At 45.3% G+C, this 16,283-nt stretch overlaps 1 protein-coding gene across 4 annotated transcripts in view; it reads left to right on the top strand.

Moving 5' to 3' along the window:
* The window catches only part of LOC127008519 (SWI/SNF-related matrix-associated actin-dependent regulator of chromatin subfamily A containing DEAD/H box 1 homolog), a 68,194-nt gene that overhangs the window by 40,145 nt on the left and 11,766 nt on the right, over positions 1–16,283 (top strand). For all 4 annotated transcript variants that reach the window (XM_050880639.1, XM_050880640.1, XM_050880641.1 and 1 more), the window contains 2 exons: positions 689–782; positions 7,774–7,891. In XM_050880639.1, the coding sequence (XP_050736596.1) occupies positions 689–782; positions 7,774–7,891 (212 nt within the window). The remainder of the gene's footprint in view (positions 1–688; positions 783–7,773; positions 7,892–16,283) is intronic.

Raw genomic sequence — 16,283 nt, 5'->3', positions numbered from 1 at the left:
CCCAAAATAACTTAACTTTTAGGCCTTCTTTATGCCCTTGATTGGTATTGAGGTCAAAGGGCCACCATCTTGTGGATGAAATTCACTGGAAGGTGAGACGAGGTGGGATGTTTAGTGGACATCTTTTCAAAGCTTACACAAGTCATACACTGACCAATAATTAGTCAAGAGAGCATGGTTGAGCATTGTTTGAAAGAAAACGATATGCTTACCCTACTTCAGCATAAACAAAATACATTTGACGACACGCTAAGTAAAAAAATGCCTTGTCGACTGTTGTCGACACCCACGGTTTGAGCCCAGGCACCAGCTGTAGACTATTGTACCTCTAACTTTTCCTCTCCATCCCACTCCTTCTCCTGTCCCTTCAGTAATGCCTAACAATACTAATACAGCATCCCCTCTCTTCTTAACTAATCTTACATGGTCTCTCACTGTCTTTACTTCTCAGTTCTTCCCCTGTCCCTTCAGTACCCTTTAACAATACTAACACAGCATTTCCTCTCTTCTCAACTAACATTAAATGGTCTCATACTTCCTACTCCTTCCCCTGTCCCTTCAGTAACACTTCACAATACTAGCACAATATTCCCTACCCATGAATCTCTTAGTTTAAGCATCCTTGTTATTTTCTTGAAGCATCAGTGTTTCCTGTGGTCTGCTGCAGTGTCCCTCTTCCTCCTCACAGCACATCCGTCAATACCGGCTCGGCGATGAACTCATTCTCAGCTCAGGCAAGATGGAGCAGCTGGACATGCTGCTCCCTAAACTAAAGGAAGAAGGTATGTTTTACATGTTATTCATAATATGTTCATCTGTAAATCTAATTAACTGTATACCAAATATTTACTTTGCTGTTTCAAGACAGCCATGTATATTCATGTAAAAGCTGTATGATTTTTAACTTTTATTTTTATTCATCTTAGCATTCAGCTTTTACATGGTTGCTACTTTTATAAGGAATTCAATTTATCCCTCAAAAATAAAAAATAAAAATACTTGACATTGGACACTCTAACGAGTGCAAACCGCCCGCTGCCAACACCCTCTGGCCGGAGTGCTCAAAATGTGGAAATATGCAATTAAGTCTTGGGCGAGGTCCTGCCCTGTTTCACCACTCAAAATTCATGCCAGTGGAAGGATTACTTTATTTTTGACCTCAGTGACCTTGACCTTTGACTTTTGACCTTGAAAATTGAACTTGTCCTGTGTGGGGCCATTAGTAGTCCACCTATGAAGTTTCAACATCCTAGCTGTAATGGTTCAAAAGTTTTGTGTTAGACAAAAAAAAAAAAAAATTTACACAGCTGAAAACAATACCTTCCACAAAATTCTTTTGCGGGCGGTAAAAACTGCTGAGCACAACATAGCCTTGAAGTTTTAAGGGGCGACTTTAACCTGCAAAGCGTCAGAGACATAAGAGATACGTCAGCCGCTCTCAGACATCCGAGCGTTGGAGACGTATGAGATACGTCGCCCTCCTCCCATCCTTTTCCTGATAAATTACGTCCTCAAAACGTCTCCACATGCTGCTCTCATACATTACACGCACCGTATATGCTGCCTCCTTGACCCTGCTAACACGAGTATCGTCTTTTTTTTTTACTTTTACTAGTTTTCAATTTTGTAGCGGTTTCTGCTCCATTATTTTTGTGGTAGCTGCCTTACGGCACGTCAACCCCGCTAATATGAACTTATTCTAATTTCCATTACTTACTCTCCCCATTTCTAGTGTTTTTTGGTGCGTGTTGTGTTGTGGTAGTGAAACCTTGTACGATATGAATTATGATATGCCTCTCCTTTTGTCGTATGGAAAACAAATACATATTATTAGAAAAATATTCACACTCTGAAAGGCTACACTCACACGGAGTATCTGGTGGTTGCCATTGATTTGATTTTTAAACACAAACACACTCTCTCTCTCTCTCTCTCTCTCTCTCTCTCTCTCTCTCTCTCTCTCACTGACACACACATATGAAAAAAAACTGAAGAAAAAGATCTGGGAGTGATCATAACAGACAAGTTATCCTTTGGAAAACATATAGACCGGATAACTGGGGAAACATACAATCTTCTTAGGAACATAAAAGCAGCATTTACATATTTAGATGAAGAAATGGTGAAGAAACTAATAACATCGATGATACGTCCAAGACTGGAATATGCAGCATTAGTGTGGTCGCCTAGATTGAAGAAAGAAATTAGAAAGTTGGAAAGAATACAAAGAGCAGCGACTAAATTACCGGAAACTCTGAGAGAACATACTTATGAAGAAAGACTGGAGAAATTGGGACTAACAACACTGGAGAGAAGAAGAGAGAGAGGGGACCTAATAGCATTGTACAGGATACAAGAGGGATTGGAGAAATTGGACAGGGAAGACCTAGTGGAACGTGACAGAAGTGTAACAAGAGGCAATGGTAAGAAATTGAAGAAGAGCGACTGTAGGAGAGACATCAAGAAATACAGTTTTCCATACAGAAGCATAACAACATGGAACGGACTTGACAAGGAGACTGTGTGTGCAAAAACGATTCATGAATTTAAAGCCAAACTGGATAATAAGCGTTATGGAGACGGGACAGCACGAGCCGAGTACGGCTCTTTTCCTGTATTTCACAACTAGGTAAATACACACACACACACACACACACATTCTCCACCCAGACAGCTACAGAAAAGGAAAAAAACAATTATGTAAGACCAATCACATGTGAAAAGGGCTTTTTTCGTGAGAATAATTTCTTGAAGCTAAAATGTGACATGTTGTTTTCCTCTCAACACGGTAATGATGTTATGCATGTCCCCAACTCATTGCTCCAACTGTGAGAAGAGGAGTGAAAAAAAATCAAATAAATAAATAAATAAAATATATATATATATATATATATATATATATATATATATATATATATATATATATATATATATATATATATATATATATATATATATATATATATATAAGGTTTCGCTTAGTTGCTAACTCTAGCGTGGAATATCTTGTGCACCATAATACCACTTCCAGTCAGTTCTGGGTGCAATGATGGTCATTTCCATTCCTTTCACATCATTTAAGGCTGTTTTCGCCAAGAAAAAAAAATCCAAGACGTGTCCGGCACAGGTGTCATATTTGCCGACACCTTACGGGTTAGCATGAGATTAATTTTTGCATGAGTATGTAAGAGTCATATGTGACAGCAGCCATTATAAATGAAATTTGCCTGACTAACGGGCTGGGGTCGCCCAAGAGGGGGCCACTTGTTTACAGGGGAGAGAAAGAGCCTGCCGGCACTCAGGCAGCACCTAAAAAAAAAAGTACAGTAGTCCTGACATTAACTAAGCAATACTGATTTAATCATTGAAACTTATGACATAAATCATTTGTGAAATAACTAGATGGAGAGTTTTGTTTTCATTTCTCCGTAGTATTTAGTAATGACTGGAAAATTTAATAAAACATCAGGTTCAGCAATACATATATCATGGGATACATACATATACATCCATATATCTAGATTTATTTATTTGTTTTGTTTATTATTTTTAATTTGTCTAGATGCAAATGGGTGGCAAAATATACTGTATTTCCCGCCATATAAGATGCACCTATAACTCGGCATGATATATTTAGAAAAAAATTAAAAACTTCACATTCTCCCTGAACTTAATGTATATGCAGTATTACATTTGGCCACCTTACTAACAATTATGACTATGATACTGTATCTCGCTTTGTGCCCTTCTCTGTTTTCAAAGTGTTCAATTGTTAGTTGAAGAATTGCAGTGCTCTTACCCTGAGCAGCTGTGACTTTGAAATGGTAAACAAAAGGGTTGGTTGGTAGATGCACTCACTGTTCCTTCACTCACTGCGCAGTGTGCAGGCAGTAACTTTTGCCGAGCTGTTGTGAGAACTAATCATACGGGGATGCTACGTTCAATGGGCAATCTTGGTCTTGATCTTGACTTTCAGGGACCGTATACCTACTTTCAAGTAGAAATAGATGTCGATTAACTGATGTCAATCATATTATGGTTTATTTTAGTTATTTTTACTATGAGAAACAAAAATGCATTTACAATAAACACTTTAGTCATCCACAGATATCCGATCTATCAAACATGTATCAAAACGTCATCTGACCGGGACACTGCTCAGCAGAAATCACTCCAGACTAATTCCCCCAGGTCCACCCCACAGTCGCCAAGCAGTCACATCAGGCATCACCCTGCTCCGCCAGTATTGTTCCCGTGTAATAGCCTCTTTAACCACCAACGCCAAGCTACCCGTCACACTGGTGACTTGTGGTCTTGCGCTTTGTGTTTTGTGTTCACACCACGCCTTGGCTCCCACGCATGGTACGTCTTCTTCTTGTCACCTGTATGGTTTAACCCCTTCACTCCGGCGACATCGGCGTCTGACGGGCATCCGACGGCGTCACTGTTAGTCCTCTTCTAAACCTCTTAACCCTTTCCTTGCATGCGGAACGGGATGCGACTATCCCATCAGGCGCAGTCAGGCAGCCCAATGGGGGGTCTCTTTTAACCTCTGTATCTCAAAAACTATTCATCACAGCTAAAAACCAAAAACACCATTGGAAAGAGAAGGTCCAGATCTATAGGAGTCGGTTATGTATGCCTCTCTTGCAAACGTACATGCACATTCAGGGAGTGTTGAATGTTAACACTTACATCGGTGCGTGCGAGATGATTAGCCATATTTAGAGAACTGCAGACATCTCTCCTTCAGATTCTGGCAAGGAAGTATTGCCAACTGCAATATTTACAATTATTTGGTCAAAGAATCAGTCAGGTGATAGGTGAAGCTATGCAAAAATGCCGCTATATTGGGCAAGAACATCCACCAGTTACTCGTCCATAGATTTGCCGCGCTGGGCTGATATGATTTTCCACCAAATTTAGTGAAGAACCCACTCAATTGGCAATCCTGTGTTGTGAGAATTAGTGTTGGAACACTTTCATACGCAGGAGATTTGAGTGCGGCTGGAGCTCGCAGCAGCACCACCAACAAATACGCCTAACGCTCGCTGCGAGCGTTTAGTAATGAAAGGGTTAATCCTCTTCCATTTCCTCTTAATCCTCTTCTAAACCTCTTAAGAGGAAATGGAAGAGGATTAAGAGGAACTTAGAGGAGGATTGAAAGGTTTAGAAGAGGATTAATCTTCTTCCATTTCCTCTTCACCCTTTCCATACTGTGATGCCAACGTCTGCGTCACGGATGGAAAGGGTTAATCGCTTCACATGCTGTCCTCTTCTCTTCTGCTAATGTGAACTTTCCTTTTCTATTGCATCACACTATTTATTATTTAACCCTTATATTACGGCGATCGTATATGTAAGTGCACTACCACACGCCCCACCCGTACGGGGATCATATATATATTCATCACACTCTACGCTCCCCACATTTCAAATATACCGCCAGTTCTTGACTCAGAAGAATGGTGGAGGCATCTGGCATCCGTACACACTCGTATTCATCTCCAGCGCGCAGCCTGCCGAAGGCCACAGATCATTTTTCACTTTTGTTCGGAATACATCTGTCATGTCTCGTGACGCGTCAAGCAGTTCCTCTGCTCCGGGTGGAGGTAGAGCATGGGCAAATCAAAGTGACAGTGACTGTGATGACTGCTATGGTAGTGACATTGACAGGGGAGGGAGGGGCAGGTAGGTAGGTAGAGAGAGAGAGAGAGAGAGAGAGAGAGAGAGAGAGAGAGTGAAAGCAAGTGGGGTGCTTCCACGCGACACGTCACGGCCATGAGAAAATGCTCAATATTTTCGTCCGTCATAACTTTTTTATTATTATTAGGAGAGAAGTTTTATCACCATATATACTAGATGAATATACAATTATTGCAAAGAAGAAAGACACCATTTCCACCTCATTTAAATGCCTAAATTTTCCCCGTGCACACCATCCAGGGAAATATATCACCACCCATACTCTAAGGGTTAAACTATTCAAAATTTGTACCTTCGGTGTGTACCGAGCAGAGGTGACTTTTTGGCATTTTCTGAGTAAAAAAAGTGTGCGTTATACGCCACAAAATACAGTATATTTCATTCTGGGGACATCTGGGAACTATTGTGTCAAATGGAGGTGTTTTGTGTGTTGGTTTTGTACCTATAACAATAACCCCTAGGGCTTCCAAATCCTAACCATGGGGGTATAGGACACGGTGATTTTTCTAATCTTTTTTTTTTTTTGTTTTGTTTTGTTTTTTTTGTTTGTTTTTTTGAAAAAAAAAGTGCGTCTTATATGGTGAGAAATACAGTACATTACATCTGGTAGGGGCAGGTCTATTTTGATGAGTGCAATGCCCTCAACCTTCCTGAGCTGTCTTTCTGTCCTTCCCATTCATGCTTTTTTCTTTGGGTAGCCAGGGGATTTATCCTCTCAGATCCCGCATCCCTGCCCTATGGCTAGCAGTCAGACCAGCCCAATTTAGGTTGTTTTAGGGGGGAGGTTTGCTTCCCCTTCCCCCAAAACCCTCTAAGCTAAAAACAAATCAAAAGGTAGAGGTCAGGGTTGCAGCACAAGCCTTGACCCTGATCCAATTTTGTTAGGGCCTGACCATACACAGCAGACTCCCTCAATGCATCCTTATCATGTGAGCCTGCCATCAGTGATGGGTGCAGGGCAAAGCCCATGTGACCCCTGCATCTCGAGAGAGGAAGGGCCCCCTTGCCCCTCCTTTTGTTTTGGGGTGGCCGGGGAGGTGCAAAAGTGTCTCTCGCCCGCAGAATCAGGCCTGGGATTAACCTTCAGAGGGCTCTGCATGTGGGCTCCTGGAATGTCCTGAGCCTCTCATAGGATCACCCTCTAAGTACTCTGCGTATCAAATAAGCTCAGAAGTCTAAGATGGACATAGTGGGACTCTCAGACGAGGAGGCTTGGCAGTGGCAAGATCAGTGAGGGGGAGTTCACCTACTACTGGTTCAGCATGAGCAATGGTGCCCATCTTAGAGGTATCTCCAGCCAACTGCAGCCATTTGAGGTGAGGTTAATCCAGTTGATGAACGTATAATGCAAACGAGGCTAAAGTACACAATGGGCTTCCTGTCTTCTGTTGTAATGTACGCTTCTACTGAGATGTGTGAAACTGAAGAGAAGATGTTCTACACCAAACTGGACTATGTATTAGACCAGTGCCCCCTCTGGGACACACTCATTGTCCTGGGCGACATCAGTGCTACTACTGGCACTGACAGGGTTGGCTATGAGCTATGTGTTGGTCCCCATGGTTCTGGTATCAGGAACATAACAGCTCTCTCCTGAATTTTGCAAGAGGTTCCAGGAGGTTGAAAATTGCAGGTTCTTGGTGCTAGAGCCAGAACTGCACCGCTGGACTTGGTATGGCAATGGCCATCCATCACTACTTCTCTGTTGTTTGTGGTCCAGTAATCACAGAACTTCACTGTTTTGAAAAGGTTCCTGAATTCTGTTCACATCACAGGGTGACTAAGAGCCTTAGATCTGCATGAAAAACAATCTTTTATTGAATGTAAACAGCTATTCATTGTTCATTACAAAGGTGACTTGGGAGTATCACTGGATGTTGCTGGATGTGACTACAATAATAGTATGTCAGTCCAGATTCTTAGAAGCAGGGAATCATAATGCTTGATTGAATGTCAATGATCCAAACTCAGGAGTGCAGCAATTTATAAAGAAAATATCTTTTGTATTAATGGATTTTACTGTAATTCTTTCTTTATGAGTTTTAGTAATGCTGACTTACTTTTCAGGTGCCCGAGTATTAATCTTCTCCCAGTTTGTCATTGTCTTGAATATCCTGGAAAAATACACCAAGTTGAGGGGACACAAGTACCTGAGGTTTGATGGGACAACACAAGTGTCTGAAAGGTAAGACAAGTTCAGTTTGTAACGTTGGAAAGTCTTGAGGTCAAGCACACCCAGCACTGCATTACACTCGGCCCTCGATTTAACGGATTGAAAGGGGGGAAGGGTGGTCCATTGCTTGAAAATACGGTTTTGACATTTCTAAAGCCGGTGTCACACCGGACAAATCTACCCAGCCTTCTTTCTAGCTTGGAACAATTTTTTTTTTATGATCCGGGCAACCAGGCACATGTGTGCGAGTGGCCCCGGCCACGCGCCGGGCTTTAGCAGCTGACGGGCGGCTGATGATGGTGGTGGTAATGATGGGTGTCGGCGGCGTGACCCCTGCATCGGCGCCACCCAGGCAGTGCTTTCATTGGGGCCCGTATGTGTGTGGGGCTGTGTTTATTGTGGGCCCGGGCTCCTCAATTTGCTAATTCTTGTTTTCCACATGTTGTGCGGGACTTCTTTCTTTTCTTCCATCTCTTCTTTTTGAAAAAGAAGAGATGGAAGAAAGGAAAGGGGTCCCATGCAACATGTGGAGGATGGGAATTGGCAAATTGAGAAGCCCAAACCCATAATAAACACAGCCACACATGCGCGGGCCCCGATGGGGATGCCATTCGGGTGCCACCGATGCGGGGGCCTCGCCGCCGACACTCATCATTGCCATCACCGTCATCAGCCGCCTGTCAGCTGTTTGGGGCCGGGCCCGGCGCACGGCGCAAGATGTCGACGGTTTTCAATTTTCCCCATAAAGGCGGACACACACTATTCGATGCATCCTGTCCGGCGGCCGAAAAGTTAGCAGAGATAGAGGCCATGAGGCAGTGTGTGTGGGTGTAATTTGTGCGGTGCAGCCTCACGACATGGCCTGATGGCCTTCTGTTTAGGGTTTTGACGTTTCTAAAGTCAGTGTCCGTTGAGATCTTGTTCATTAAATCCGAAATCCATTAAATTGGGGTCCGTTAAATCGAGGGTCGAGTGTATTAGCTTATCACTCATCATGATTATTTCCAGGGTCACATTTTGTAACACCTCCTTGCACTTCATAATAAAAATTCACATTTTTCAGTAGCCAGGGCATTAAATTGAGTGGTTACTAACCTTATCCAAAGGGTATCAACCCTCCCCAAGTTTCATGAAACAAACACACATCTAGAAGAACAAGTGACATGTTACTGAATACCTCAATAGAGCTGTTTTTTGTTTAGACACTTTGTTTAACTGTCGTACCAGTCCCCAGCAGTGATGGAGCAACTCGCCACAAGCACAGTCAGACTTGCTCCGGAGCAGAGCATGCTAGCAATCTCTGGGTATACTGTGGCTGCCTTGGAATTTGACCCTTGCAATGTACAATGTTAGGACTGTAGTAAACAAGAGCAACTTGGCTGTTTTGCCAGAACTGAAAGATATTAGATGAGGTATGGTATCAGAGGCCTAGGTGTGCTATTAACTGCGCGTGGCAGCGGTGCTCATCTCTATTCCGTTGGCCCTTTGAGCCTGTGGTGGGAGAGAACCCTTAACCTGACACAGGGCCAATGTAATATCCAGGTTACCACAGATTACCTTCCCCAGGTTTTCCCAGGTACCCATTTATCAACCATCCCAAAGGAAAGGATGAACAGCTGGGTGGCTGCATGCTGACTGCCCAGGCCGGGATTCAAATCCAGGCCCGCAGATTCGCAGTCAGGGACACTAACCACTGCACTGCAAAGGCAGTGTTACCAAATTGTTGGACTCAGCCCAATTTCCAACCCAAAACCTGCCTCCTTCACCCCAATAACTTGTCTAATATAGTTTTCATTAAAAATGGTTAATTATTGGTGTTTCTTGGCAATAGTTATGGGTCAGAAACTGGTAAAAATGCAGTTAATCTGAGTACAATAATCTGGCAATGGTGTGCAGAGACCTCTTCTTTTTAGAGCCTTGATCAGCTCCAGGTCACAGGATGGGATCTGAATCTGGTCTAGATTTGCTCCACGAAAATAGAACCCCCTGAGGCTAATTGGCAGATCCTGTCCCTTTGGCGGCAGCTATATGGATACTTATTTCTGCTATTTATCATATATAGTTTACTTACCATTAAGGTCCCTGGTGGTGTCGGAGGACCCCAAACAGTAGGTGCTGGTGGTTGGTTAGTACTGAGACCTGGACATGGGCTGAAAAGCTCAAAAATTAAGTTAAAAAGTATTGTGTTGTGAGTAAGGAGGAAGAACAATTTCAAACACACCGCAGTCTCATGTGTAGGTCACACATTGGTTGTTCACGCACACAGCTGCATACAAAGACATAGGCAGCCGTCTATACCACATGGCCAGGGCTACACAAGCATAGTTTCAAGCACCAACACAAAACTACCCACAGGTCAGCCCCACTGCAGTTAAGGACTGGGCATCCTCTGCTTCAAACCACCTCTGATATCTGGTCAGGCAGATATTGAGCAGTCATTGATCTGAATCAGATTCCAGAGCTCAAGGGTAAATAGAACGTTGGCTCTGTGACCAGATCAGTGATCTGAAATGGATCATCGTAACTATCACAAGCCTTTAAGCCTTAAATTACGGTGATCGTTCATGAGCGATCGCATCACCACATCTGGAGAGGCGGCGATCATTCTGGTAATCAGGATTTTTTCGTGGTACACATTTGAATTATTCCCGCTGGTATTTAGTCAGAGGGTGAGTAGATATCTGGCAACTATTTTCACTAACTGTGTTGCCACTGTGACATATTTCACGTAGGTTTTAGTTGGTTTCTTTCCATCATGGAAGCAACATCTGGCAACACCCAAGACCCGGTGGGTGGAACACCCACTCTGGGTGACAGAAGCCTGCGTCGTGGGGGATGACAGCTGAGTGTGCCTATGTTATCTCCCCTGACATTGTGGTTGACGTGGAGACATTTCTGAACAGCAATTGCGCAACAACCTGCAACAGGATCCCAGATTATTGCTACTGGGTGCAACACAACCATGCTACGAGACAGGGAGGAGGGGTGGCTGTGTGTCACCAGGAGGAACTACAGATGCAGTTACTCCCTGTACCAGCCCCCGAGATGGAAGTGCTGTTCTTCTGCCTTCTCCTGTCCAACACGAGCTCTGTCCTGCTCTGCACTCTCTACCACCCTCAATGGCAAGGCCACGCCCCACTAGCATTCCTCAACGACCAGCTTGACACCAGTACAGCCACTCACAACTGCCAGAACATTGTAATCGTGGGTGACCTGAATCAACATCTGGTTAACAGAGCCTTTACAGAGCTGACAGCGGTCCACGGGCTCACCAATCACACCACCTTTTCCACACATGTGAAGGGTGGCTCCCTGGACCCTGTACTGACCGACCTCCCTGGAGACTGTGCACTTCAACTGAACAGTGTCAGCAGCTCTGACCACCATGCAGTGCTCAGTGAAATAGGCCTTAACCCTGCAAGTGAGGAAACAAGCCATCGAACAATATGGCTGTGGGCGTGCGCCAACTGGCAGGCCACCAAGCATGACCTGGCTGCAACCATCTGGGACGCCATCCTCACAGGAGATCTGGACCACAATGTGTCAGCCTTCACCACCACCGTCCTTAACATACAGGCCCTACACATCCGCCACAGGACACATAACGCCGACCCACATGACCAGCCATGGTTCGACTGTAGATGTCGCCTTGCGGCCAAGGAAAAGTACAGAGCCTGGACTCGCTACAGATGCCACCCTACTTAGTGACACAAAACCCTTCACCTTGCTGCCTTCAAGGCCATGACAAGAATAGCTGCATGGACCAGAAAAAGGTGGGAGAACAACGTAAAGAGGAAGCTGTCCACTGACCAAGTTAACCCCAAGCAATGGTGGTCCTTGGTGAAGGAGAGGCAGGGCACCACCACCCAGGACAGAATCCCGCCTCTCAAAATGGCAGCTGGCGACTGGGTGGTTAAAAACAAGGACAAGGCGAACTTCCTGGCAACACATTTCAGAAAGAAAATGAGTGTCCCTGATCCAGAGAGGCAGCCTCCCACCCTTACCTGCTTGTGTGACATCAGCCTGGGCAGCCTGATGATAGCAGAAGACGCCATGGCCCGACACCTCCGCAGTATGAACACCAAAAAGGCTCCAGGCCTAGACGGCATCAGTCCCTTCCTCCTAAAGCACTGTGCGGGAGAGCTAACTCGACCCCTCATCGTACTATTACGTCAATGCTTACAGAGCGGCTCCTGGTCAAGCCTGTGGAAAGAGGCACATGTCACGCCCGTACACAAGAAGTGAGAGAGGACAGACCCTGCCAACTACCACCCCATCTTGCTCCTGTCAGTGGTCAGAATGATCCTGGAGCGGATCCTTGCTGAGCAGCTGATACGCCACCTGGAGGAGCACCACCTCATGTCCACACAACAGTATGGATTTAGAAAGGGACGTTCTACCTCAGGTCTGCTTCTCCTGCTGTCCAAGGCCTGGCACGACAGCCTGGATTCAGGCCGTCCCTCGCTCATCGTTCCCTTCGACATTGCAGGGGCTTTTGACTGTGTGTGGCATGGCAGCATGCTTGCCAAACTTCAGCAGATTGGGCTCACAGGACAGCTGTGTTTTTTTTTTTTTTTTTTTTTTTTAAGTGTTAGCCCATATGCACCGTAGGCATATTCTGCCTCTTCGGTGTTGCTCAGAGGCAGGCCCGTTAGTGGTGCGGGCGCGGGTTTTATAGTGGCACCTGAAAGGCCCAAGTTACCCCCCCAAAGCTCATCTTTATTGCTATGCAACTAGAACTCGGGTGTCAGGGTGACATGTAGGTGATTTTAAGCCACTCGGCAAATGACACAAAGTTTCAAGGTAGCACTGGTGGGGATTCGAACCCATGCGTCGACATCAGTCCGATCCCAAGCTCACCACCTTATCCACTAGGCCACCGCCTCCCCAAGTGTTGGTGTTGGAGCTGTTGTCGTGCTACCTGCAAGGCCGCAGCCTGAAAGTCGTTTTGGGGGGATGCATGTCTGCCACATACCCCGTGGAGGCTTCTATTCCACAGGGGTTGGTCCTGAGCCCCATCCTGTGGAAAATCTTCCTCAATGACCTCCTCCAGAGCCTCCCAGCAGTCACAGCATACGCAGATAACTGCACCCTGTCCTGCAGCTACTCCAGGGAGGAGGCTGAAAATGCAATAGATTTCACCAACTGCCAGCTTGGTGACATCATGGCATGGGGGAGACGGTGGCAAGTCACGTTTGCTGCCAAGAAGATACAGGCTGTGATTATATCACACTCAGCTGAGGATGCCAGACTACTCGAGGGGCAGCTGAGGTTTGGAGACAATACCTTGGCCATTAGGGACTCCATTAGGGATGGAGGTCGACTCCAAACTCAGCTTCGACTGCCACCTTGAGAATGTGGCACGCAAGGCATCCCTGAGACCTGCGTCGAGTCTGTCACCTTCTCAACGCTGATGGACTCCGAAGGCTGTACAAGGCCCAGGTGAGGCCCATCATTGAGTACAGCCCCCTCACATGGATGAGTAGTGCCCAGTGCCACCTCTCCCTGTTGGACAGGGTGCAGAGGCGTGCCAAACACCTCATATACAGTGCCAGTGACCACCAGCAGCAGCAGGGTCGATGAAGGGGACACTGGCAACAGCAGCAATGGCAACAGCAACATCCGCACCACTGTCAATATCCAAGACAGGACCCCCCGCCACCAGATGGATAGTCTGGAGCACCGCAGGAGGGTCGGTGCCCTCACAGTGCTGCACAAGGCCCAAGTGTAGCACACACCACACCTCGCGGCCCTCAGAGGCCCATGAAGGAGGTCAGAGCGAGCTGCAAGAGTTGTAGCGTCCAGCAATCTCCTCCTTGAAGTCCTGAGGACCCACATGTCAGTGGGCCTTCACCGGTGCCACAGCAACATTATGGAACGCCCTCACGGCTGAAGTGGACGTCTCAGCCCTGAGCACCCAGCGTGTCAAGACTGCTGCCCACCTGTGGTGTCGCGCACACCACCCTTGGGTGAGTGACCATGAACAATATGGACTTAAAGGGGGGCCACACCCACATTAATATAAAATCAAACTAAAAGTGATGCTGGGCAAGCTTTGGAATAGGTGCCCTCAAGGAAGAGGGGTCCCTTAGCTCGTGAAGTCCCACACCCTACTAATAGGCTTTAAACCTATGTGCTATTGTTTAAATAAAAGAGAGAGAGAGAGAGAGAGAGAATGTACGCACCTTGTTCTTACACTCTGGGTGATCTCTGCGCGGCGGGTTGCGCCACACACTTGAGGAGGAACGTTTGATACACAGTAACTTTGCTCTTAGAGGTCATATTGTGCTGAAAATGATCTGGCATTTTTAAGGTATGCGATTTTTACCAGGATCACCAAACAGAAATTAATTCAGACACCCATAAGACAATGGTTAATTAACTAAAATCTGGCAGAAATGTAGAAAAAAATTTCAGCATTACTGAAAGAGTAACTGGTATCATTATCAAGCTCATCAGAAGACACAAGCGTAAATTACAGAGTTCCCCTTTTATTCATGGACTCGGTTATTTGCAGGTTATTCAAGAAATATTTACATGTGAAATATTATCTTTGCCATAAATTTTAAAGTCCCACTGCGCATGTGGCAGCAGCGTAAACAACCACCATAGGAGGAAGCCGGCACTGCCACCGCTGCTGCCTCACTCCTCAGTTGTGCATCTACATGGTTATCAAAGTTGCTAGTATTTTCTTTGTCTGTATCATGTGCTTCCCTCATGGCTCCTGGACACAGCTCAGCCACATTAACCCGTGGGCTGCGGCTGTGGGAAAGCCGAGAAGTGGCCGAGAAACAGCAAAATTACACTGCATTTTGAGACTAAGAGAAGAGCATGGAACGTACATCAGAGTACTCCTCTCATAACCATAAAGCTGTTAAAAATATTTACTTTTACTCAAACTCCATTCTTTTTGGGTGGTGTTTGTTACAAAATAAACAGCCTTGTGATGCGTGGCATCTAGCCGAGAGTCGCTTGTTGTCTACTTTAGAGAATTTGACAAGTGATTACTGTATGGATAGCAAATTCAGTCTGCCATGACCTTACAGCACCACCTATGACAAAAAAGCCCATCTCAAAATCACTCACCCACCACTGTGACCCAGGGCATGTATGGTGGGTTGCTCTCTGCCGCCACCGCCTACAATTAGCTTGAATTATGGGTTTTATGGTGAGCCCTTTTTAGGGTCCACTGTACCACAGCCACGATTCGTGAAAGCCCAGAAAAGGAGTTAATTTTAAAATTATTATTATTATTTTTTTTTAGGTGCTGCCTGTAGCACCGGTAGGCTCACTTGAGGGGTCTCTTGGATGACCCCAGCCTTTTTGTGGCACAGGCGAATTTTATTTATAGTAGCTGCCATGATGTTTTATCCCCTTCAACACAGGACACATGTACTGCATCCTTGCATGCCCTGTACCATATCCGAGGACGCGAATACTGCGTCCTGGCTTGCTTTAGCCAATGCACGAGTTATTTTATCTCTTTATTTATGCATACATCTCAAAATTATCAATTAATTTATGTTTCTTTATGTGCACCATTTAATTCTGCATGTTTTCATATATAATACATGATGTTTATATTGAGTTTATGGCTGAAAACTTGTTCTATTCAATAGCGACATTTGAAATTTGGCGCGTGCGGCAATCCCAGATACGGCATGGGGCGCTGTTTTGGGCCGGCCGTAGTGAAGGGGTTAAAGATTTATGGTGTGGGAGGAAAACTGCTTAGTGCAATAAAGTCTTTCTATGAGTATGCATCTGCATGTGTCAAAATTAGTGGAGAAACAAGTGAACATTTAGAGATAAAAGTGGGCTTAACCCGCCGTCTGCCGGCTATTTGAAGACCTGTAGCCAACCCCAGTGCCGGCTTTTTTTCGACTTTTCAAAAATTACCTAGATAGGTTCAGAATCATGCAAAAACATGGAAAACATCAATATAAGTACTCACCGAAGCCTGGAACGGATGAATTTTGCCTTCGTTATGTCTCGTCGTGGCCGTGAAAAAGTATGCGCAGGATCCGTAGACTTTATTTTTACACAGAACACTAACGAATGTTTTCGTTGGACTATTTGTTACTCCGTACACACTAAACCAATTGTTCTGAGTTTTTACCACCATGATCACTGAACCTGTGGGCGTTGTTCATGGGCACAGTGATGGGCGGGGGCGCTATAGGACACGCGAATAAGTAGCGGATATCTTGTAAACATACGTTTTTTGTAGTGTTTTTCACTATATATTTTTCTGTGGTTGCTGTCATGTCTGCGCACTACATAATAACATATTTACACATCCCCATCCTCAGGGCAGTTGTATAACAGCTCCCAAATGTCTTCATCTCTAAGCCTTGGTTGCGCCATGTCGTCACTCAGTGAAGCACAGGGAGATACTGACGCTGGC

The sequence above is a fragment of the Eriocheir sinensis genome, chromosome 38 (assembly GCF_024679095.1).
Source record: "Eriocheir sinensis breed Jianghai 21 chromosome 38, ASM2467909v1, whole genome shotgun sequence".
NCBI classification, from domain to species: domain Eukaryota; kingdom Metazoa; phylum Arthropoda; class Malacostraca; order Decapoda; family Varunidae; genus Eriocheir; species Eriocheir sinensis.
This window is presented reverse-complemented; position numbering and strand designations above follow the sequence as displayed.